The 26,122-nt window shown below is 39.4% G+C and overlaps 1 protein-coding gene across 15 annotated transcripts in view; it reads right to left on the bottom strand.

Moving 5' to 3' along the window:
- KAT6B (lysine acetyltransferase 6B) overlaps positions 1-26,122 on the bottom strand; it is a 200,510-nt gene that overhangs the window by 52,226 nt on the left and 122,162 nt on the right. For 13 of the 15 annotated variants that reach the window (XM_050959893.1, XM_050959888.1, XM_050959881.1 and 10 more), the window contains 6 exons: positions 21,597-22,528; positions 20,509-20,630; positions 18,141-18,256; positions 16,597-16,738; positions 9,812-9,973; positions 4,108-4,201 (listed from right to left, as the gene is read on the bottom strand). In XM_050959893.1, the coding sequence (XP_050815850.1) occupies positions 4,108-4,201; positions 9,812-9,973; positions 16,597-16,738; positions 18,141-18,256; positions 20,509-20,630; positions 21,597-22,528 (1,568 nt within the window). The remainder of the gene's footprint in view (positions 1-4,107; positions 4,202-9,811; positions 9,974-16,596; positions 16,739-18,140; positions 18,257-20,508; positions 20,631-21,596; positions 22,529-26,122) is intronic. The other 2 variants (XM_050959894.1, XM_050959895.1) reach the window with 2 other exon arrangements.

The following is a 26,122-nucleotide window of genomic DNA, read 5'->3' as shown; positions in this document are numbered from 1 at the left end:
TCAAAACTCTTCCTTTTAGAATATGTCAAATTAATTTTAGAGTAAGAGAATTAAAGGAAGTCAAATCAAATCTGGGTTTATATATGAGCAGTTCTTCAATCTCAACAAATAATTTGGAACTGGATGTTGCATTGCCTGCATCCCACCAAAACCGCTGCAGTCAAGAAACAAACTATTATTCTATAAACATACATCTTACCAGATTTTCAAAAACCAGAATGGACAAAGCGCATAAAGTGGTGTTACAGAACATTTCCATTGAACTTAGTTGTCACATACAGTAAGACATGTGAAAAGAGACATTGGCTGAAGGCATAATCAATTTTCATCCATGCCATTTAATTGTCTTAATATACAAACTTCTTCCTCCTTCATAATTTGGTCTGCTTTTCTTCAAAACACACTTTTTCACTCAAGAGAATTCACAATATTCTTTTTGTCTGTGGGAACCAAGGAGCTTGAACATAATATTATACTAATAGTTCTAATCAGGTTTAGAAACAATAGTAATTTCAGTTCCTATCTCTCACTCCAGAAGCAGTTTATTCCAGGTAATCTAACTGAAAAATGCAACATGGAATAGCCCTAGAAATAGGTTACTTACACATAGCCAGCTGTACGTTAACAGCTGTTGAGAAGAAAGGGACAGATAGTAAAAAGAGAAATATGGATCCTTTATATAATTTTATTCATTTATTTTTGTAGTAAAAACCTAAGATATTTTCCCTTGGGCATCACATGCCGAAAATCAACCTGAACTTTCTCTAAGGACAAACTTGTTCCACGAAATCTAAGGGCTTGGCTATACCACCCTGCAGTTTGGACAAAAGTGTGACTAGCAGTGTGCACCAAAGTGATATGCTTTAACTCCCCCCGGTGTGTGCTGTGGGCACAAATCAAAAGGTTCCCAATGCATGTTAATGAAGTCCTCTTCCAACAGGACTACATTACTGTGAACTAGGAACCTTTTACTTTGCACCTCTAGGGTCTACATGGGGAAGTTACAGCACATCCCTTAGGAGATCCCTGCTATTTATTCCTCTGTAGTCGGAACTGCGGTGCAGTGTAGACACAGCCTAATTAAAACGTCTGCCAGATACCAGATGCTGCACAATTCAAACTATACATGATTATCATGTATTTTAAAAAAACTAATAGGATGAATCAACCAATTATAGTAAAGTGTTATTAAAATGAAAGTAGTCCAGTGACTGACTTTCTCCTTAGAAAGTTTAACCCCCCAAAACAGGGTTACCTCAACAGAAGCTTGGGCAAATATAAACAGAAAGTTACATGTGCAATGTTAATTTTTATAAAATGATAATCATGAGCCATGAAAAAGAGGCACTTCTGCTGTTCGTAAGCAGTAATCTGCTCATTGTTTTGAAATAAGTATCTGATATGTCTCTAAACTGGAAAGCGGTGCAGCTGTTTCTCAACAGCATGATTCAGTGAGCTCGATTTTGATTATTTTGGGCTACAAACTCTGCTGGCTGTCTTTATGAAATCAACAGATATTATCAATTATCACTTCACAAAAACAGAGATACAACAATTATTTCCTGTTTCAAGTAGAGGGAAATACTACAGTGTGACAATGTGGTAAATTAAGACCTTTTAGTATTAATCACTATGTCAAACTTACAACCACTTTGCAAAAATCACATTAGAATGAAACATTCTGCAGACCAATGTTTCAGGTAAATGCTTCTTTTAATATTCTGAACTTTGACTCTCATTTTGTGCTGATAGGGCAGGAAGGTGGGGGTTAAATCCTACTCAGCAGAATGTTAATTGGGCCACTCCACTCTGGCTAGCTGCGAAACAGTATGTTTCACAGCAACCCTCACTGGCCTGCAGCAACGAACCGCAGCCACTGGGAGCCGCGATCGGCCGAACCTGCGGACGCGGCAGGTAAACAAACCAGCCCAGCCCGCCAGGGGCTTTCCCTGCACAAATGGTGGAACAAGTTTGGGAACCACTGCCCTAAATCATCTCTGAGAATGAGGACAATTCCAGGGCTCTGATGTATTGCAGGTTCTTTAAAGAAAGAGAATTGGAACACAGACTTCAGCAGGGCTACCTCCAAAGCCCCACTGGTACCTTCAGATTAACAAATGCAGGCAAGTAAAAGGGATGGGAGAGGAGGCAGGTGGAAGAGAGATCCTGTAAAATATATAGTGCATTGAGTTCCTGTGCCTGTCACTCCCTCCTGGACTGAATTAAATGAGACAACACTCCCTTGTGCTATTATCCAGCTAGATCTCACCAAGCCAAGCATGGAGGGGCCGTGCCAAGGAACATCTAAGTTTTGAAGTGGTGTTGGCAATTCAGTACGGGCCACTCTGCTCTTTGTATCAGTACTAAATCAAAAATCTAGCATGGTGTTATTAGAGGACGTGGGTATTTTACTGTATGTGCGGTCTTTCAGATAAGGCACAAAACAGAGGTTCTGACCACCTGTGGCCATTAAAAGTTCAACATCCCTGTTCATCAGAGCAGAGGTGTTAATCCTCATGCCTGGGCCAAATTCAAACTCAAGTAACTATCCTCCTAAATTCCCCCTGCTGTTCTAATAGTATATGGTATTCTTCACTTCCTGCCCTAAAATGTGGTATAATCTAACCGCACAGTTAGACAGCTGTTGTGTTCCACTCCACTGGTGGCTGCCTTTCAATGGTGGATGAAGTGATCCGTATCTGTCTCACTGGGGTGTTGTGAAGCTTAATTGTTTGTAAAGCTATTGGATGAAAGGCACTATAGACATAGTATTATTATTAATCCTAATGTTTTTTAAAAGCAGTGTGGTCATGCTGCGTAGAATGTTGCAAGACTGAGAGTATCAAAACTCTATAGTCATAAGCTATTGTCTTAGTCATGCTGTTATACCATAATGTGTTTTATTTGTATGTTAATCCACTTGCATGCCCCTTTGAGGCAGGAACCATATTGCTAGAACCCTGCGAATTTTTTTATTTATAAATTCTTCATTTTATTTTTTGGGAAGTTTGTCTCCTCGTGCGAAGCTCATTGTAAGAGGGGGTTGGGTCCTGCCCCTGGGGAGGGAGGCTCTGGGGGAAGGAGCAGGGTGCTGCAGAATGAATCAGCCCTACACTCACACTACAGCAGCAGCTCTTCTCCTGCAGGGCTGGGCCCAGCTCCCCGCTCTGGGCGTTGCAACACACAGGTGGCATTGCCACTCAAGTTTGGCCCACCTGCCTCTCCAAATTTGAGTATTTGCTAAAAACATGGGGCTCTACCTATTATCTTAACTGCCTATAATGCCACGTACCCTTACAATGCTTTAAAATCATAGTGAAATCTCAATTTCCCATTTCCTCACATATGCTAACCCAGCTTCTCTATCCTCTCTCTAAATGACATTACAAAGTCAGATTCAAAAGCATAGAAGGCATTTAACTGGAACATTTACCTACAGAATTTTGTTTTGAGTTGTATTGTGATTTCAAATTGAGTGGTTTTTGGGTGATACACGGGTATGTTTAAACAAATTATCCTTAGGCTTTTCGAATAGGTCAGATGTACAGATTTGCATAATAAAGCAGCAAGCAAGGATACAACCATGAATGCCAGTTTATATATTTGCTACAAAGAGCAGAATTTTCACGAGAGAAGGTAGGTAATGAAATTCCTCTTTCCCTCTCTCCGGCTTTTTAAAATATTTTTCATGTTCTTTTCATAAGAATTGTTCCACTAAAAATATATTACAAGTTAAAAAAAATATAGAAAGTGGAGAATGCCTTGGACTAACACCTTCTTTAGCTTTAATCACAAATAAATTGCCTCTTTTTGTACTAATGAGCAGCACAAAATGGAATGTAATTTAGACATTCATTCAGTGTAATAGCTTTGTGAGCTAACATTACTGCAGAGAGATCTATTCTCAATTTCCTAGAGTACAACAACAGAGCAGCAGTAAGTTTTTCACTTCAGGGAGCTTTTCTGCCCTATGTAAATATAAACAGAAATCCCATTGTCTATTGATAAAAACAACAAAGCAGGTTAAATAAAGTTTTATATGTTACTGTTTCCCATAACAACCATCAGCTCTGTAGATCATGAATGTAAATAAAGCACTTCACTTACTGAAATCAATGAGAAACCTTCCAAATCCTTGCCTTTGATATTGAGGCATGATCATTATGCAGGAGACATTGTACTTCTGCTGGCAAAGCTTTTCCTGAGGGAAGGAGAAACAGATCAAGTATGTCAAAGCACCGCTGAAGTGGGCAATTCCCTGCACCTGCCACTGTCCATGTAAAATATTCCGGAAAGGTGAAAAGATATATCTGGTCAATACCAAAGCAGAATAATCCTAAAGTATTCATTAATGATAAGGGAGAAAGTATCAATCAAATGCACTCTCTAAAATATTTCTTTTTTACAATTTAAAAAGTCAGAACTATAGAAATTAAACAAAATCCCAATGACTTGCATAAAACACTGTAATGAAGGTGAAGTGCAGAATGGGGGAAAAAATCTTTTCATGTGACATTGATTATTCTGTCAGGTATATACAAGCGGAAATAAAATACACACACTCACTGAAGAGAGCAAGTTAGGTTTGCAGCAATTGTCATGTTAAATAACTTACTGCCCTTCACCCACATTTCATCTTCTACCTTTTAGCAAAGACCTTTAATGCTAGTACGATTGTGTAACTGAAGTGATACTTTTTTCCCACAGACAAATGCATTCTCCTCTGATTACAAAGTGAAGAAAAAATGCTTGGGCCATCAGATCTCAGCATTTCAGACAAGACAAAAATCACATGACTATGAACTTAATAGAGGCAAAGATTACACTGACTGCCTAAGACAAAGGGGAAAGCAGAAACAGAAACTAAACTAGGAAGCAGCCTTTGTAATATAGTCTGAAGGATTTTTGTTTTTTAAAATCTCAATGCAATGTAGGGGCAGTATTGTTTTAGCAGGAGTATCCAAAAAATGCCAAAATCCAGACAAGAACAGTTCTGAGACAGGCCTCTTCCTGTCTTTAGGAGTAATGCAATTAAATATAAGTAACTTTTTAAAATAAAGCTAACAGCATCAAAGACCTACATCAGACCACTCAAATCCAAGGTGACATATTCAACAGAAAGCTGCAGCAAGCACAGACTCGATAGGAAGCTACTCAGGGTAACACATGTAAGGAGATGCCAGAATAGTATGGGAATTGTCACCGTCACAAGTGGCAATAAGCCAGCCTCAAATCATGCTCACTTATGAAATTCGATTGCCTCTTTGCCACATTTCATAAAAGTATCCCATCTCGTGCAGATTTATACTGACAGTACTGCTTAGTCTCCATTATGGCCTCAAACCCCTTGAACTGACTGCCATAATATGTACTTTGAAATATTACTGTGCCCCTGCAAAGGATTCAGGGGAATTTTTGCCCACAAAAGAATACTAGCTACAGAACACTGAAAAGAAAGGGCTCTAAATTCAGGAGAGCACTCCAGCATGTGCTAAGTCCTATTGAAGTCAATGGGATTCAAGTACATGTTTCAGTGGTTTCCTGAACTGGTGCCAGGGGGTGGGGGAGAAAGAAGCAAAAAATTCCTGTCTTCATTTTGAATGCTAACGCATTTCCTGCAAGTCCTTATATCTAGTAAAGTTTAGGAATGATACCTCAGACAATGAATGTACTAGAAGGTACGTGCCAATTTCAGAAGTGGCAGTACTACTTTATCTGTAATCTACATACTTCGAATCATCTAAACTATGATCAATGAATAGGCCTACAAGGAAATAGATCAAAGGCATACGAAAAATTCTAGAGTCTGAGGCAGTGCAAATTATGTCTGTCAATCTCGCTGTTACTTAGGGAACATCTACAATAAAAACGCTACAGTGGTATTCTTCCATCGCTGTCATAAATCCATTCCTCTTGAGACCATGGTAACTAAGTCAAAGACTTCTGTCAATCCAGCGGTGTCTATAGTGGGGCTTAGGTCGGCTTAACTGCATTGCACAGGGCAAAATTGAAAAATTTTATGTCCTGAGCAATGTAGCTAGGTCGACTTATGTTTTAGGTGCAGACCATGCCTTAGATTCTCTCCAAGCCTTATATTTGAGGACAAATGTATCAGGCCCAAAACACCTCAGTAGACTATGCTGCTACTCCAACTTAATCACTTTCAACAGATCTCATTAAAAAAAAATTATTTCAGATCTTTTTTGTTAAGAGCAATCTGAAGGAAAATGAGAAAAATCACCTAATTTCCAAAGATAAAAATGATTGTATGACATGTTAGTTTGGAAGCCACTGATATACCAAACCTCTGACTTGAAAGTTGACAAACAAATATAGCTTCTCCCTATTCCAAGAAATTCTACTTTTACCTTGCAGTTAATTTTACTATAGCCTCTGTCAAGGCAATACGGAGGAAATTTCCTCTTAGCAATAATTGGGATTGTTGTTTTAAAGTTCAAAGTATCACCACAAGTCATAAAGACATCCACTATGAAAATTAGTAACTTAGGGCTTGATTTTCAAAAGTTTAATGTGCAATTAAAAACTGCAAAAAAAGTCAGGTATTTATGCACACAAGCGACCAAAGATGAACAGTAATGGTCATTTGTTATATGTGTAAATAGCAAGTTTTACCAAAATATATTTGTAAATACATATGTAAATTGTGCCTATTTTGTACATCTAAAACTTTTGAAAACCAGGTGTAGTACAGTATATCTATGCAGAATCTGTAACTAAGTGAACTGTATAGAAAAAGATTTCATGTCAAACTGAACAATTATAAATCACCAGATAACCAGTAAAAACAGACTTAACTGAATACTAGGGCTGTCAAGCGATTAAAAAAATTAATCACGATTAATTCCACTATTTAATAATAACAGAATACCATTTATTTAAATAGTTTGGGGTATTTTCTACATTTTCAAATATATTGATTTCAATAACAACACAGAATACAAAGTGTACAGTACTCACTTTAGATTTATTTTTATTACAAATATTTGCACTACAAAAAACAAAAGAAACAGTATTTTTCAATTCACCAAATATAAATACTGTAGTGCAATCTCTTTATCATGAAAGTTGAACTTACAAACGTAGAATTATGTACAAAAAAACTGCATTCAGAAATAAAACAATGTAAAACTTTAGAGCCTAAAAGTCCACTCAGTCCAACTTCTTGTTCAGACAAACAAGTTTCTTTACATTTGCAGAAGATAATGCTTCCTGCTTCTTGTTTACAGTATCACCTGAAAGTGAGAAAAGGCGTCCACACAGCACTGTTATAGCTGGCTGTGACGTTGCACTCTATATGATTTTATGAAAATATGCTATTGAGTGTGAATATAATGTAACTGGAATATGCTTCAGGCAAAAAGTCTCTTGTAAGGTATCCTTACAAAGCTTATAATCTATTGAGTGTGGTCATCCTATTTGTATAAATGTATCACTTGTATCTGAAACTAGAAATATGAAATATAACTCTGAGGTGTTAATGTAGTTATGCGAAGTGTGGACCATTAATGGTGGTTTAGAATCTTGATGGCTCCCATCAACTAGAACAATTGACTGTAGATGGCTCTGTTTACTTGTAAGTCTTCCTGTATACCTGTGTGCTGGCAGGTGGGTAATGTAGCCTTACAGTGACATGTGATCATGTCACCTGAACTGGAATCCATCTTTAACCTGGTGCTTTTCCATTTAGAAGGAGGGGTGGGAACCCAGAGAGGGATAAAGGATTCCAGCCTTTTGCAGAAAATATTTAAGAGGGTGGAACAGAAAAAAAGGGGGCTGCAGACATGAGAAATCCCCTAGCTACCACCTGAGCTGGAACAAGGACTGTACCAGGGGAAAGGATTGGACACAGACTAGGAAGGCGTCCAATCTGTGATAGAAGCTTACTGAAACATCTCTGAGGGTGAGTTTATATCTGTAATCACTTTCTCACTGTATTAGGATTAGACTTGCATGTTTTATTTTATTTTGCTCAGTAATTCACTTTGTTCTGTCTGTTATTACTTGGAACCACTTAAATCCTACCTTTTGTATTTAATAAAATCACTCTTTACCAGAGTGAAACCCAGAGTATGTAGTAATACCTGGGGGGGCAAACAGCTGTGCATCTCTCTCTATCAATGTTATAGAGGGCGGATAATTTATGACTTTACCCTGTATAAGCTTTATAAAGGGTAAAACAGATTTATTCGGGGTTTGGACCCCACTGGGAGTTGGGAATCTGAGCAGAGGAGACAGGAGCACTTCTTAAGCTGTTTTCAGTTAAGCCTGCAGCTTGTGGGGCACGTAGCACAGACCTGGGTCTGTGTTTGTAGCAGGCTAGCTTGCTTGGCTCAACCAGGCAGGGCACTGAAATCTGAAGCTGGCATGGAAAACAGGCTCAAAGGCAGTCTAAGCACACCAGGTGGCAGTCCCAAGGGGGTTGCTGTGATCCATTCTGTCACACCATACTTCACCCACCATTCCAGAGGATATGTATCCATGTTGATAATGGGTTCTGCTCGATAACCATCCAAAGCAGTACGGACCGACGCCATGTTCATTTTCATCATTTCAGTCAAATGCCACCAGCAGAAAGGTTGATTTTCTTTTTTGATGGTTCAGGTTCTGCAGTTTCTGCATCGGAGTGTTGCTCTTTTAAGACTTCTGAAAGCATGCACTACACCCCGTCCCTCTCAGATTTTGGAAGGCACTTCAGAATCTTAAACCTTGGGTTGAGTGACGTAGCTATCTTTAGAAATCTCACATTGGTACCTTCTTTGTGTTTTGTCAAATCTGCAGTGAAAGTGTTCTTAAAATGAACAACGTGCTGGATCATGATCCGAAGACTGCTATAAAACGAAATATATGGTAGAATGCGGACAAAACAGAGCAGGAGACATAAAATTCTCCCGCAAGGAGTTCAGTCAAATTTAATTAATGCATTTTTTTTTAAATGAGCATCATCAGCATGGAAGCATGTCCTCGGGAATGGTGGCCAAAGCACAAAGGGGCATACAAATGTTTAACAGAACTGGCAAGTAAATGCCTTGCAATGCCGGCTACAGAAGTGCCATGCAAACACCTGCTCTAACTTTCAGGTGATGTAAATAAGAAGCTGCCAGCATTCTCTCTCATAAATGTAAACAAACTTCTTTGTCTTAGCAACTGGCTGAACAAGAATTAGGACTCAGTGGACTTGTAGATCCTAAAATTTACATTGTGCTGTTTTTGAGTGCAGTTATGTAACAAAAAAATCTATATTTGTAAGTTGCACTTACACAATAAAGAGATTGCACTATAGTACTTGGATGAGGCAAATTGAAAAATACTATTTCTATTGTTTGCCATTTTTACAGTGCAAATATTTGTAATAAAAATAATATAAAGTGAGCACTGTCAACTTTGTATAGTGTGTTGTAATTGAAATCAATATATTTAAAAATATATAGAAAAACAAAAATATTCAATAAATTTCAATGGGCAATCTATTGTTTAATAGCATGATTAAAGCAGAGATTAATTTTTTTAGTTAATTGCGTGAGTTAATTGCAATTAATTGACAGCTCTACTGAATACAGTAACTGAGAAAAGTTCTATGTGTAAGTGTTTTGAGGAGGAATAAAGATATTGTTATTGTCTATCAGACAGTGAATAATTTTATGAGACTTGCAGATCGGATTTCATATTTTAAAAACTGTCTTCATCTATTGAAATTACATACGCAAAAATACTTGAATAAGAAGCATAATTTTTAACAGTGGAAAAATTATGAATTGTTAATATTAAAAAGCATATAGAGATATTGCTTTACCTTAGAGAAATATCCAACTAAGTGACAGCCTTTTTCATCATTTTTTGTAAGAACATAGAAAAGGAATGGCTCAACATCATAATACAACGTTTTGTGGTCCAGAAACAGCTTGGCTAACAAGCAAAGATTTTGGCAATAAATTTTGCTCACATTTCCATCAACCTAAAAAAAAAAAAAAAGTTAAAAAAAAATCACACTGATAAATTTATTTCCCACAAAACCATTATTTCGCACATATTATTTCACAGAAAATGGTATCTTGTACTTACAGTATCCTTTAAGAAAACCTGAAAAATGTAGTATTAAGGGGGAAAATGTTAATTTCAGAATAGAAATTCTCTATTAGTGCTAATTGTTTGCATTAGCAAGAATCTTCAGAAGATCTGGATTTCTCAAACAATCAAGGTTATCTGATCTGATAACTGGTCCAGTCAGACTTGGTTACATCTCCTTCACTTATTGCCCTATAATTAAACAGATATGAATAGCAGATAATGCAAACATTATTAAAGCTATCTTAAGCTCTGGATCATTATTGCAGGAGCTGCCCTCCAAAAGTAGAACAGATTGAACTGCATTATTCTGAGTCCCTGAAGTGTACGGCCAGCAAATGGGATGTCACTTTGGTATTATACACTGCAGTATTTTAGATATAACTAGAGAAGATAAAAATTATACACCGGAGCGAAGATGCTACTGAGCAAGAGAAGTAAATTTTCAAGCTAAATACCATAATTAGTCTATGTCTGTTATAAGTATAAAGAATCAAGCTGTGATACTGATGGTTGCAGACAGGCTAGGCACAAGGGCAGATTTCTTTGATCACAATCAGTTTCTCCCTGAAATGAAGAGCATAGTCAATGTGAGCAGCCGAGTCTTTCCCCAAGATTCTTCTTCAGGGAACAACAGAGCCAGACGTGTACCCAGAAGCCTCCTACTGCAAGACAAACCCAAGAAAGAAACCAACAGGACTCCACTGGCCATCACATACAGCCCCCAGCTAAAACCCCTCCAACGCATCATCAAGGATCTACAACCCATCCTGGACAATGATCCCACACTTTCACAGGCCTTGGGTGGCAGGCCAGTCCTTGCCCACAGACAGCCTGCCAACCTGAAACATATTCTCACCAGTAACTGCACACCGCACCATAGTAACTCTAGCTCAGGAACCAATCCATGCAACAAACCTCGATGCCAACTCTGCCCACATATCTACACCAGCAACACCATCACAGGACCTAACCAGATCAGCCACACCATCACCGGTTCATTCACCTGCACATCCACCAATGTAATATACGCCTTCATATGCCAGCAATGCCCCTCTGCTATGTACATCGGCCAAACTGGACAGTCTCTACGGAAAAGGATAAATGGACACAAATCAGACATTAGGAATGGCAATATACAAAAACCTGTAGGAGAACACTTCAACCTCCCTGGCCACACTATAGCAGACCTTAAGGTGGCCATCCTGCAGCAAAAAAACTTCAGGACCAGACTTCAAAGAGAAATTGCTGAGCTTCAGTTCATCTGCAAATTTGACACCATCAGCTCAGGATTGAACAAAGACTGTGAATGGTTTGCCAATTACAGAACCAGTTTCTCCTCTCTTGGTTTTCACACCTCAACTGCTAGAACAGGGCCTCATCCTCCCTGATTGAACTGACCTCGTTATCTCTAGTTTGCTTGCTAGCATATATATACCTGCCCCTGGAAATTTCCATTACATGCATCTGAGGAAGTGGGTATTCACCCACGAAAGCTCATGCTCCAAAACGTCTGTTAGTCTATAAGGTACCACAGGATTCTTTGCTGCTTCTTCAGGGAAACGATTACTTGCAACTAGAGTTCTTTGATGATGGGACCATCTGTATTTCATTTACACAGAGAGCTTTCTGGTCTAGGCACAGCACCAGGAAGAAATTCTTCTATTATAATCCATTGCCAGAGTCAGTTTCTGGTGTGGCTTGGACAAGTCTCTGCTTTACCTGCTGTAAAGTGGGTAAGCACTAACCTCATATGTGTATCTGGGGATGGATAAGACAATATCTGTAAGTAAGCTTAAGATAAAAAAACATTACTTACGAGTTAAGAACTACTGATACAAATACTTTTATCAAAAAGAACGAGGAGTACTTGTGGCACCTTAGAGACTAACGAATTTATTTGAGCATAAGCTTTCGTGGGCTAAAACTCACTTCATCGGATGCATGCAGTGGAAAATACAATAGGAAGATCTATATACACAGAGAACATGAAAAAATGGGTATTGCCATACTAACTATGATGAGAATGATCAATTAAGGGGGCTATTATCATCAGGAAAAAAAAATGTTTGTAGTGATAATCAGGATGGCCCATTTCCAACAGTTGACAAGAAGGTGTGAGTAACAGTAGGGGAAAAATTAGCATGGGGAAATAGTTTTTACTTCTCCATGCAAAAGAATAAATGGACAAATCAGACCTCAAGAATTGTAACATTCAAAAACCAGTTGGAGAACACTTCAACCTCCCTGGTCACTCAATTACAGACTTCAAAGTCGCAATACTCTACAAAAAAAACTTCAAAAACAGACTCCAAAGAGAAACTGCAGAATTGAAATTAATTTGCAAACTGGACACCACTAAATTAGGCTTGAATAAAGACTGGGAGTGGATAGGTCATTACACAAAGTAAAAACTATTTCCTCATGCTAATTATTTTTCCCCTACTGTTACTCGCACCTTCTTGTCAACTGTTGGAAATGGGCCATCCTGATTATCACTACAAGTTTTTTTCTCTCCTGCTGATAATAGCCCACCTTAATTGATCACTCTCATTATAGTTAGTATGGCAACACCCATTTTTTCATGTTCTCTGTGTATACGATCTTCCTACTATATTTTCCACTGCATGCATCCAATGAAGTGAGTTTTAGCCCATGACAGCTTATGCACAAATAAATTTGCTAAGTCTCCACGGTGCCACAAGTACTCCTCATATTTTTTGCTGATGCAGACTAACACGGCTACGGCTCTGAGATACTTTTATGTATCTCACATATAGTACCTTACAATTTCAGAAGTATTTTAAGCACACTCATGCAACTGACTCTCTTGTACGAAACTGGGGATTTTTTTTTTGTTTTTTTACACACATGCAAACAAGTGATAAAAACAAGTGATAAAGTCGGCCTTAATTAGATTTTTAAAAACTTGTAATGGTTAACTAAAGACATTTCAGTTCCTCTAAAAATGTTGGCAATGAATATTGGATTTTGTTTTTCAACTCTCCTAAAAGAGGAAGTATCCAATTGTTATGTTGTTTCAATGGAAGACTTCCCTGATATTAAAAAAATTCCTAGAAACAGACAATCCTTTAAAACAGTCTATACGCTATTTTGTGAAAGAGCACTCATGTGAAGATGGAAAGGTATTCCATAACTTTCTGATAAGACCAGCTTGTTCAGCAGTTCAATGGGGAAAAATGGACTACAATCTCAGACACCAATGTTTGCTCAACTAGAATGGAGTAATAAATTATGACAATAAGTCTCCTCTTAGATTTGTCGAAGTTTTGCACTGGAAGGAAGGCATATATAAACATAAGATGCCCTGGGGCATTTTCTGCTCCTTGGAGAAATAGAAGGAGAATAAGAGCATATCCCCTTCTCTGTCCTGTCACACAGGGAATTAAGGGGTAAAGTCACTGTATCTTGCTGGAAGTCTGCAGAATTTTTATCAACTCCTCGTTGAGTTTCTGCAGCTATCAAAATCAGAAGTAATGGCCTGAGCTAACACTTCAACCAAACTGGAAAAGTTAGTCTTCAAGAGTTTCAGTAATCCTATCCAAATGTCTCAAGTACAGAAGGAAAAAAGGGCCATCTGATGAATCCAGATTTTCCTTCCACAAAATATTCTCTCTTCCATGGCTCTTTCTGAGAGACCCTTAAGAATGCTTAAAAAAAGAAAAATGAAGGACTGAATAAGTTTTGATGTATGGATTGATGTTCACAGAATAACACTAACATAGTGGCAGATTCACCTGTTGCCCTACTCTGTATTAGCAGGTATTAGAAGAATCCAGCAGAGAGGAACAGGTTAATCATGTTCACAGGTGACTCACTAGGAAATGTGTGGCTTTTTATATGGGAAAGTTTAAGTAACTCTGTGGATGAGAGATCTAGGGTGTGGCTCACCTGCATCATGGGAAAACCATAGGAGCAGAAATATGTGGGAGAAAAAAAATGTAGGCTGGGGAAATGAGCGACTAGTAGGAGGAACACTAAGGGGGCACCAGCTAAAGGGGGGCATGTGACCCCTCCCCCCCAACTCGTCCCCACCCCCAGCCCAGGAGCTCCACACTCTGCTCCAGTCCCCCTGGCATGTATGGAGCCACTAATGCACTCTCCCCGGCAGCCTCTGGCCATGCTGCCTGCCTGGACTGTAGGCAGCATGGCCGCAGGCTTCCTGGGAGAGCGTAGCCACTGCGTGTTGCACCAGGCAGCGTGGCTGGAAGAGGAGAGGCTCTGGCCCCACTTCTTCTCTTAAGGTTCTGGCCTTGCCCCTTCATCTTCCCAGCTGCTGGCCTTGCCCTCCCCCGCCCTCCCCCAGCATTTTGGGGAGAGTCATGTGTCCCTTTGTGCCCCCTCACGAATCACATTGGCTGGAGTTGGTGTAGTTTTAATTCAGAATTTTCTTTTAGTTAAGAAGATGAAATCTGTGAATGACTAGAACAAGTCTTAAGGTTTGGTCAGCTGCATGGGGACTCCACCCGATTACATATCAGTATTTCAAGACATGGAACCTACAAGCATACCTGCAAGGGTAACAAATATACTTACACAACATGAAAGTGCTAGGTAGTGACATTTTTTAAAATTCAGAATTATTTTTCAGTATTGATAGTCAGAAATAACTTGTGCCATTCTTCTGAGAGAATTAAGATGGTCCTAAGACCCTGAAAGTCTTTTCTGCTAATAGTATTGGGACTGGTGCTTAAGAAATATGAATAAGTAGGTTAGGGTAATTGGGTGCAGCAATGACACTTGAAGCCATGATACAGAATACTCATTAGTTAAGCTCAAGGGTCTTTTCACAGCAGAGCAATGTGGACAAAAGTCCTTAAGAGATTAGCTCCAAAATGTCCCGAAGAATTATATTCTACTTGGTTTAATTTCTGAACTAATTAAATTAAAGGCAGTTTACTTTGACCCAACTTGCAACAGGCTGTGAAAGTAATATAGATAGCTAACAGGTTCAGCCTGGGACCCAACACACCCTGGCAGAATGTCTCAGGAGGTATTTCTCAAGCTCTCTGTAGGGGTAATAACTTTAGTTTCAAAATTTAAACTTCTGAACATAAGAACATAAGAATGGCCATACTGGGTCAGACCAAAGATCCATCCAACCCAGTATCCTATCTACCGACAGTGACCAATGCCAGGTGTCCCAGAGGGAGTGAACCTAACAGGTAACGATCAAGTGATCTCTCTCCTGGAGTCCTAACTCAACCATGCAGAAAACTTAAGTGAGGAAAACGTTACCTTTGCATTTTCTATACAGTCAGTCAATGGTCATGCTCATTGTTCTCTTTCTTCCCCAAATAATCAGTGTCACAACTGAATGTCTTTAAAAGTCTATAAAATCATGAACCATGAATGGTGTGGAGACAGTGAACAAGGAAGTGTTATTTAACCCTTTACATAACACAAGAAGTAGGGGACAACCAATTGCATTAATAGGCACTGGGTTTAAAACTAACATAAGGAAGTATTTCTTCACACAACACACAGTCAACCTGTGGAACTCGCTGCCATGGGATGTTGTGAAGGCCAAAAGTATAACTGGGTCCAAAAAAGAATTAGATAAATTCATGGAGAACAGATTAATCAGTGGCTAATAGCCAAGATGGTCACGGAGCAATCCCATGCTCTGGATGTCCCTAAACCTCTGACTGTCAGAAGTTGGGACTAGACGACCAGGGATGAATCACTAAAAATTGTCTTATTTGTTCATTCCCCCAAAGCATCTGGCACTGGCCTCTGTCAAGAGAGGATGCTGGGCTAGATGGACCATTGATCTGATCCAGTATGACTGACCTTATGTAATGGATAGAAAGGAAAAAAGAAGGGTGCCCTTATCTGACCAGAAGTAAAAGAACATGTAGTTGGAAGATATAGTTTCAATATACATCTAAAAGCCTGCTGCACCAGAAGGCTAGAAAGCTCTTAAGTTCTACATAACTTACAAGTCCACAGGATATAAAAGGTGGTGAAAAGTGAAAGAGGAGACTTATTTTTTGAGTACAATATGAATATTAGTGGAAAAATATTTACAGTAGAACCTCAGAGTTACGAACACCTTGGGAATGGAGGTTGTTTGTAACTCTGAAATGTTTGTAACTGAACAAAAGTTCAAAGGTATGGTTGTTCTTTCAAAAGTTTACAGCTGAACGTTAACTTAATACAGCTTTGAAACTTTACTATGCAGAAGAAAAAATGTTGCTTTCCCTTTATTTTATTTTTTTAGTATTTTATACATTTAACACTGTACTGTATTTGACTTTTTTTGGGTGGGGGGGGTGGAAGCGTTGTCTCTGTTGCTGCCTGATTGTGTACTTCCGGTTCCAAATGAGGTGTCTGGTTAACCAGTCAGTTTGTAACTCTGGTGTTCGTAACTCTGAGGTTCTACTGTAATACATTTTTTATCTTTTTCTACTGTGGCCTTCAACTGGTATACAATCAACAAATACATGTAAGTTTTTCTTTTTTAAACAATCTGGATTTTAATATACCTACCTCAAATACTGAAAGATCATTTCTTCTGTAGATTTCATTGGCTGGAGGATGGAACCAACCACACTTCTTTGAGTGTCTTAGCAAAATGTTTTTACTTTTCATATATTTAAGACAGAATTCACACAGGTAAAGCTTTGATAGTCTGTTGAAGTATAGAAATCATTAGAGTGCTGTTACAGTTCTAAACTCTGTGAGCAAAAATCACGTTCTCCCTCTCCACCCATCTTAAAAATATCTGAACAGACTTGAATTAAACTGTATTTCTGTGTATGCCAAACACGCACCACAGGGGGAAGATTAAAACAGGCATGCATTATTTGAAAGTAATGCACAGAGACTCTTGTACGTGATTTTCTCCTAAATGAGATGAGAGGCTTTATTACACAGTAGAGTTAATTCAGCTGAGTCAGAAGTGAAGAATGCTTCATCTTGGCTGATCCATGGCCTGGACTGTCATTAGCTGCCTCACCAAAACACAGAAGTTAGAAAAAGAAGAAGACCAACTAGATCATCTAGTTTCATAGAATCTTAGGACTGGAAGGGGCCTCGAGAGGTCATCTAGTCCATTCCCCTGCACTCATACTGCCAGAACAGCAAATCCCTGCAGTAAATTTTCTAGCACTAGGTTTATCCTCATTTTGAAACTACAGACACAGCAGGACACTGTTGCATAAACTAATTATATTATATCATCTTTGGAGCAGAGGCCTATTTACACGTGCTCTAAAAGCAACTCGCATGTCCTGGGACTGCATATAGGTGGTTATAATGATTTACTTCCTTCAAGTATTTGTAGGCACTTATGTCCACATCTCCATCATCACTTTGCCAACCTATAGACATTTATTTCTTAATCTTTCCTGGGAAATCAACCCTGAAGACCTTTAAGCATGTATATTTTTTCCCCTCTATATCCGCATCTTTTTGGTAATTTGGTGGCTAAAACTGCACCTATTCTAGGGAGAACTGCCTCCACCACCATAAAGAGGCATCATCAATTCTCATTCCGTAATGTAATGCCTTTTGCAAGTGCAGCCAAGAATCACAATGCCCATTTTAGATGCCATATCACACTGTTGGTTCATACTAATGTACTACCTGCTATCACCTCAGCCTACTTGTTGCTCCCTGTAGCTGGTTGCTCAGTCCCCAGTGTGGTAGAATTGAGGAAAGTTTACAAATAAGTGAAGTAGGCTGTTGCCACTGGAAAGTCCTCTAGTTAATAAAATGAAATTGGTCTAATCCAGTATATTCTGTTTACAATATACACCTCATTCTCAGTGGAAGAGGGAAATACTAGCTTGGGGGAAAAAAAAAGTAAAGGCAGGATTTACAGTATGTTTGCAATAAAGGGACAACTAGGAACTTATACAAAATTAATGAGACTGCAAAAGAAAGGCTGTAGAAGTAATAGTTTTGGGTGCTGCCTCAATGTGTTAGTTAAATTTAATCTCAGCTGAAATACCATGAAACAAAAGAACAGGATGAAGCCCCCATCCTCACCATGACATAAAAAGAAATAGTAATCTCGACCACCCTATTACCTTGCATATTCCTGTGGATAAGGTGAAGAGTACCAGGTCTGGATCTCATACTTCCCAAATTCTATCACTGAAGGGTACCGGCTATTTGTTTCACTGCTGTTTTTACATCCAATTTTCTGTCAGGTGTAATAAAAGCAAAAAGTTGCAGTTATAAGGAATTAGACGAGGCTCAATTCATATCTTCATTTTCATTTGGTTAAGATTAGAAAATCTTTAAGTATCAGAGGGGTAGCCGTGTTAGTCTGGATCTGTAAAAGCAGCAAAGAATCCTGTGGCACCTTACAGACTAACAGACGTTTTAGAGCATGAGCTTTCGTGGGTGAATACATGCATGCATCTGAAGAAGTGGGTATTCACCCACGAAAGCTCATGCTCCAAAACGTCTGTTAGTCTATAAGGTGCCACAGGATTCTTTGAAAATCTTTTAAGTTTCTCTGACATGATTAGTTGTTAGAAGTCTCTGGAAATCGTCAAATGTGAGGCTAGAACCCAGGCTGCAGAAATCCTGGCAGGACTGGAGTGCAGCAGTAAAAGCTGGCTGTAAGCTCCATTCCACTGGAGGGCCTGGCACTGGGTGATGCTGCCCACAAAATAGGCAGGGCTGGCAGAGGCTGGGCACAGCTAAACAGGTTTTCTGATTCACTAAATCTCACAGGCAGTTGGCAGAGCTTGTCTGGGGTCCTGGCTCAAATTCCAAGAGGTCCTTCTCTGCAGAACCAAATGAAGAAGGATGGTGACATTAGAAGCACCTTCTTTATCCCAGAAGTGGGCGTACCCCTCCTGCAAGCAGGTGCTGTGGGTACCGAGGGTTCAATTTGCAACCTCCAGTGCCAAAAGGGTTTTAAAATAAGTTAACTTTAGCTGAGATGACAGTAGTCCACTTGGTAGGACAATGACCCCTAGGGGGTCAGAGGAAGTTAAATGGGGACTGTGTGTGTGGTGGGGGGAGGTTACCTTAATCAAATAAATTCAACAGAATATACTCTGACCTGTGGGAGAGGGATGAGAATTTATTTATAAAGACAAGTAGCTAGCAGCAAACTAAGAGGTAAAATCCTCAATAGCCAATCTCAAATTAGGCTGAAACACTTAGGGCTGAGAAGGTGCCTAATTTACACTGTGTGTCTATACCAGACATAGTCTCAGTACTTTCACTTCCGGCCTGCAAGGGGAAGTTTATTACTGAGAGACAAGCTAGACTCTCTTTAAAAAGACTGCAGGAGCAAATTTCAGTATTTTCTTGCGTATCTCTTATAGGCCTTTATAGGCTAGTTCAACTGTGCTACATGAATTCTGAACACAAACCTCCTGAAGCTGTTAAGGTGATACTAAGTATATGTCTAATGTATTTTAAGTCTCCAATGCTCTCTCTCTATAAAACTAAAAATCCTGTGTCCCCTTCAGTGCTAGTTTAAACAAAAAACTTTTTAAAAAATTAGGAGACCAGTGCTACGCTAAATGGGGGCTTCCACAGGAGACCACAAGTCTAGATTCAGACACAACACTGTAAAAAATTGTAGTAGTGGGTGTTAGGTGCACCCTCCATCCCTTACTCTCAGAGATGCAGTTTTTGCCTGTCTCCTTGAGCTCCCCCTGTGAATAGCACCTTCCACAATGAGGTTCAAAGAAAAAATCTTGTCCTTTCACACTGGCACATTAAAGTAAAAGCTCTTTTTGCTAGAGGGAAATCCAGTCTGTATGTTGGGAGCTCTCTCAGCCGAGTGTACAAGGAGCAAGGGAAGATATACAGCCTCAGCAGGGTATGTATTTATAACACATACTAAAAAAAAGAGAGCATATAAGCACCAGCTGGTGCAATAGTTTTAGGCAGATCCAGCTCAAACATTTCAATGACCATAATAATCTTATAAGACTATTAAAATAACTGGGCAACATAAAGCAGTGAAGTTATATACTGATCATAAAATCCAGTTTTGCGTTTTTTATAGAAGACTGACAGGACACTGAGATTATCTGGTGGCTTTTCCACAGTGTCTGCTTTCTGCATGGGGGGCTGGGGGTATAAATGCACAGTTCCTAGCTACCAACACCTACATTTTCAAAGGGCTGATCAGGATTTTAGCCTTTGATTTCTTGTCTAGAGAACAGGAGCCAGATATCTAAAATCCACTAGTGTCACTCATCTGGTTCACTCCACCAGGATGACAGGGCTCCAGTCTAAGGGAATACTATTGTATACAGAACATCTCCACTAGACATTCATCAAGTATGGAACACTAGGTCAAAGGAGCATATCAAAAATACCATGAGGCTGAATGAACATCGGAAAAATAATTCAATGTTAATTTATTAAGGTAATTGAATTGACCACAACATGCTTCATTACTGAAATGATTTTCAGTCTTACCTCCAGAGAAAGTTCCCGAGCCTGCTTAAAAACTTCCACATCCTCCTCTGTAACAATTTCCTTGCTCCCCACCAGAATTACATCTGTATTTTCTTGTTTGATGCTTATTTTGATTTCTGTATCTGTTATTTAAAACCAGCAGAAGGTTTATTCACAGACATGAAGACCACATGCCTTACAGTTCCTGTGTGGTACTCCTAAATAGCACTGCAGGCAGTGACAGCTCTTAGAAACTCCCATTCTAGTTTAGATTTGGAATCCTTTATAACTATGCCCCACCTCCCTCTCTAGTTTTTAAAATTGTACCTGCAGGAGCAAATTTCAGTATTTTCTTGCGTATCTCTTATAGGCCTTTATAGGCTAGTTCAACTGTGCAACATGAATTCTGAACACAAACCTCCTGAAGCTGTTAAAGTGATACTAAGTATATGTCTAATGTATTTTAAGTCTCCAATGCTCTCTCTCTATAAAACTAAAAATCCTGTGTCCCCTTCAGTGCTAGTTTAAACAAAAAACTTTTTAAAAAATTAGGAGACCAGTGCTACGCTAAATGTACATTCAGACATTATAAATATATTTCCTCTTACTTTAATAAAAATAATCAGAAAAAGGACATTTTACAGCAGTACAGATCAAGTGTCGTGGAGACTGCAGCAGGATGGAATTGGTCATGAAAAAGCAATGGAGCAGAGGGAAATGAAGAATTGAAATGTCCATCATTATAAGCACTGACAGCACACAATTATAATGACAGCACTACTGCCAGAGAAAGGGCAGGGGAAAGAACAAGGAAGTAGCATGAAAGTGGCTACTCATGCGGTACTACAAAGCCATACGCAACGTTATGAAGGCATTTGGGGCTCCTAGTGCCACTACAGATGCAAAAATAATAATAAAACGGTGGTATAGTATTAGTCAGAAAACACATTTTGGAGGTTTAGTCAGCATTAGGTAAAAGGTCAAAGTTTCATTGCTTTGGTATGAGAGTGAAGTAAGAATAAGAGAAATAGCTAAGACCTATGTGATAAAATAAGAATTTTGGTTTTGGACGGGACGCAGGTTTGGTTGGAGCTTTGACCTTTGCTTACCATCATCCTGATCAGGTTTAATCCTTCCGTCTGCCAAGCTCCCCTTCCCTGGTGAGGGGGTCCCCATCTGAGGGGTCACTTTATACTTTAATCTGCCTAGAATCCTGTGCTTTTTAAGGAAAGTTGTTCGCTTGAAGTGAGCAATTGCTTTAAAAGCATGTCCTCTAGACACACCCCATCCAGAGGTGGAGGAATGAGAAATAAACCTACTTCTAATCTCTTTCTTTCCATAGAAATGGGTATTAGATTTTGATGTGGAAGATAACTCTGGTTTACGACGCATACGTTTAGGTGGTGCATAACTCGGGTGTCCCTTTTTTCGAGACTGTCCCTGGGTGGTATAAATATGAGAAAGTCCATCAAAGAGTCCCTTTAGCTGACTGTTATTGGGAAGGCTGCTAAAGGAGGGTGCACTTGACTGACTGGAAGAACTTTGGGGAGAGTTAGAAGAGGTGGAAGTGCAGGATTTTTGTGAACTGGGGCTCTGACCAGAGATGGGAGTTTGGGGTGGAAGTGAAGAAGGTGGAGGTTTTAGCTTTTGTGTGGTACCTGTAGCCAACACATGAGAAGTGCATGACTGTTTCTGAGAGACCTTTTTCCTTGGACGATAGTGCTTTGAAAAGTCTATTATTTCACCTCGTGATCTGCGACCATCGGGTGATGGTGTAAAAAACTTAGTAAGGCCATCAATGAGCCCTTTGGTTTTCTTGTTAACTTTAAGTGTAGAGGCAGATATGTAGGTGGAGGTGGTGGTGATTTTGGTGGTGGCACCAGGCCGAGTGGGGTCTGTAACAGGCAATCTGCTGCTTGAATCCTTCACAGATGCAGCATGACCAGATGAAGGTGTGGTACAGACTTTAGTCTTTTGACCCCTACCAGGTGACCCCCTTCCTGTGAATGCATTCATGGATCCTTCATCACTGGTTACAGACCTATGCAAAAATTTGGAAAATAAAATCAGCATTAAAAAAAAAAACTATAAAAACTGCTGTCAAAACAGTTGTACATAAAACATATATGCCATTGCACTTAAAAGTCAAGAGTGGAACAGTGACCCTTAAAAATAATTATGCACTACTGACACATGATTCACTGAATGAAAGTGAGCTGCTGATATCTATCAGATTTCACTGGGTAGTCCATAGCATGTACCAATAGTAAGGAGGTGGAATGGAAAAGTCTTCAGTATATACACAACACATACTTTAAGGAAAAATTTTCTCTCTCAAAAGAGAGAAAAATTGTTAATATACTGGTTTTGTTCAAATCAATCACTTCACTTCTGTGAAATCTGTAACATACATCCAGGAGATGCACATGTCCTGTGCTACAAAGTATACACAGCACATCAAATCAAAACATTTTATTGATTTCAGCAGAATGTTCACTAAAACCCAGCAGAGGTGTTCCACCTGTATGGGGAAATAATATAGCCAATCTTCAGGAAACTGGTATTTTTGTATGATTTTATTAGATTACACTGATGAAATTAGTATTTTTTTTATATAAAAGACCATAAAAATATCCCTTTAAAAAAAAATGAAGCTCTAAAGACGGAATGAGGTAGTTTATGCACAGCACTACCCATACAGCTAACAAAGCGACCTCTCTATTTAAAAAAAATAAAAGTGTAGTTAAAGCAAAAAAGAGAGAGAGAGAGAGAGAGAGAGAGAGAGGGAAACAGCAAAAGCAAAATAAAATAATGATCAAAGAAAAGTCATAGCTGGGTTAGGCATGACATGGAAGAGCTTAAAGAGAAGTGGTGAAGTTCACTAAGAATGAGCAGAGGGCATGCTCGAGGCCAAAGCTTGCATTAAAAAAATGCTGATTTAGCTGATGGCTAATGACTGAATAAGACGACAGAACACTGAAGGGAATATTGAAGAATGGTATTTTGTTGAAGTAAATACAAACTGAACAGCCGAGGTTATTCATAGTAAAGAAATACATGTCATCAGGAAGTGTTATACTGCAAACCCAAACAAAGCTGCATAATTACATCAAATTATTCCACTCCCACTCTCCCTCAAATGCATCCTTACATTTGTTTAAAACATTTGTGTATTTTGCAGAGGAAGGTTTCCTTCCACAGACTTTTCCCTTTTTAATTGTAAAGCTGAAACAATTAATTCCAACAGATTACATTTCGTTAGAGATGGAACAGCCTGGGGCTACCATCTGGTACCTGAACTCCAAGCGCCCACCAGCCATAAAACTGACCCCTGCTTCACTCCCACACATCACTGAATTTGAGTAGCTGAAGAGCTCTTAAAATTCCCAATCGTATTTAAAAAAATCTTTTTCTCTAAAGTCTTCTGAATCTGTTGATGCCAGAAGTTCATATTTCTAGCTACAACACCTATTGTCACTACCAGATGTGCCAATAACCATCAGTGCCCAAAGGTTAACAAGCATCTTGTTTTATTTAATTTCCTGCAGTAATTTGTCTGTTCAGGTTTCCATACAGAGGTCCTTTTAAGCAATGCTATTCCACTAGTACGGGGTAAGATTCCATACACTATAACAAAAGGGATAAGCAGCTTCAGCAACTTTATGCACATTAAGGTCCAGCCCCATATGAAAGATGGCTAGATTCACTACCTCCCATACCGTCATGCTGCTTTTATAGTGGGGGTATTTCTGCAGTAGATTCCATCTATGGAATTATTCTTCTCCAGTCTTTTTACCCATCCTTGTAAATTAAGATATAATCCCATTTTTAAGGAATATTGTTCAATGGGAAACCATACACTGTTTTGAGTTTTAATGACAGAAATACATACATACAATTGAGAAAACAGGGAAATAATTTATTCTTGGACAAATCCTACAAATCAGTCACTAGGATTACCCAAGAATCCTCGGACACAAGTGGGGAAATGAGATTTTTATAGTCAAAACCACTATGCAAGCTCTTTCATAGGACTTGCCCATTTTTAAATGTAGTATTTATTATATATGGTTGTGGTGCAATGACCCAAATAGCTAAAGGTAAGAGTGGCACCACATGTCATTCTAAATGTTTCCACTTCGTTTTAGCAGAAGTGAAGTCAAGGCCCTCAGGTGCCAACCGCTGCCATGCTGCAACATGCACCATGCTTGGGTGATCAGATTTCAGCATCCCAAACTTCGATCAAAGTTCTCACTAGGGACTAGGTAGTGAGGAGAATAATGGGGCAGCATCACTTCTACAATGAGAGGCTGAGATAGCTCTTACTCTCTCTTTTTTTTTTTTAATTTTAAAAACTCCTACCCTTGTACTTATCTACAAAGTAAAGTAGAGAGCCTAGGGTTTCCCCTCCCCACTCCCTTAACTGGTGTGCTTCTCACAGTCCCCTGGTTAATATCTTCATTTCTCCCCAGGGCTCCTCTAGCCCCACCAGGGACATGGAGAAACAAGAGGGAGGGTGGAATTGGAAAATCCCTCACTTTCCTCCATGCAGGTGCCCCTCGATGCCCCCTTCATTACCAACACTTCTTCTAAAACAAAGGGCCAAAAACTTGGTTAATGCAGAGTTACGGTTGCCAGTAGTGCCTCATATGATTCCAGAACATCAAATGCAAACTGTACTTAGAGCTAAGGTGATGACTCCCGTACCGCTGCCCTCCTGCAATTAGCAATAGGCACTGGAACAAATCAAAACCTGACATACCTCTAATAAAATCTGCACTCAATTTTGTCCAACTCAATGCTACATTGTTACTGCTCTTCACACGTTCTTACTGACAGTGGGCTAGGCTCATAGCTCATTAATCCAGACCTTAGTTGCAGCAAGTCACCACAGCTCACAGAGCCATTTGAGGAGAGGTGCAGCTGATGCTAGATGAATCAGGAATCCCTCTCTCTCTTTTTCTCTCTCTCTGTGATACACAGGAGGTCTGAGCAGACAAAAATTGTTAAAATGTCTGTAGAGTTTTAGTTTGCAATCTTGTTGTATCCATGTCAGTCCCAGATATTAGAGAAACAAGATGGGTGAGGTAATATCTTTTATTGGACCAACTTCTGTTGGTAAGAGAGGCAAGCTTTTGAGCTACACAGAGCTCTTCTTCAGCTCTTAAGGCTGCTGTAAAAACTGCTACTGTCACCTCCAAATACTGGCATTCCACTGTGCGTGGGAATAAGACGGGAATATAAGAGTGCTTCATCCATTTCTCATAGACTCAGACTCTAGGACTGGCAGGGACCTTGAGAGGTCATCGAGTCCAGTCCCCTGCCCTCATGGCAGGACCAAATACTGTCTAGACCATCCCTAATAGACATTTATCTAACCTACTCTTAAATATCTCCAGAGATGGAGATTCTAACACAGTCTTGCATATTCTCAGTGCCAATTAGAACTCCACATTGTCTGCACTGGCTTTCACCAAGTATCATGTGCCCTCTCTGTCCTGCTCTATGGCGGTCTAGCAGCTTGGTGGCACACAACAGTGCACTGCCAGTCTCAGTCAGGGCTAGGTAAAGGTGATGTCTCACAGGGATTGGCAAGGATGAGGATGAACTGGTGTTAGAATCTGGGAACTCTTTG

Source organism: Gopherus flavomarginatus, chromosome 6 (assembly GCF_025201925.1).
Source record: "Gopherus flavomarginatus isolate rGopFla2 chromosome 6, rGopFla2.mat.asm, whole genome shotgun sequence".
Classification (NCBI taxonomy): Eukaryota; Metazoa; Chordata; order Testudines; family Testudinidae; genus Gopherus; species Gopherus flavomarginatus.
The sequence above is the reverse complement of the archived record's forward strand: the minus strand, read 5'-3'. Positions and strand labels throughout refer to the sequence as shown.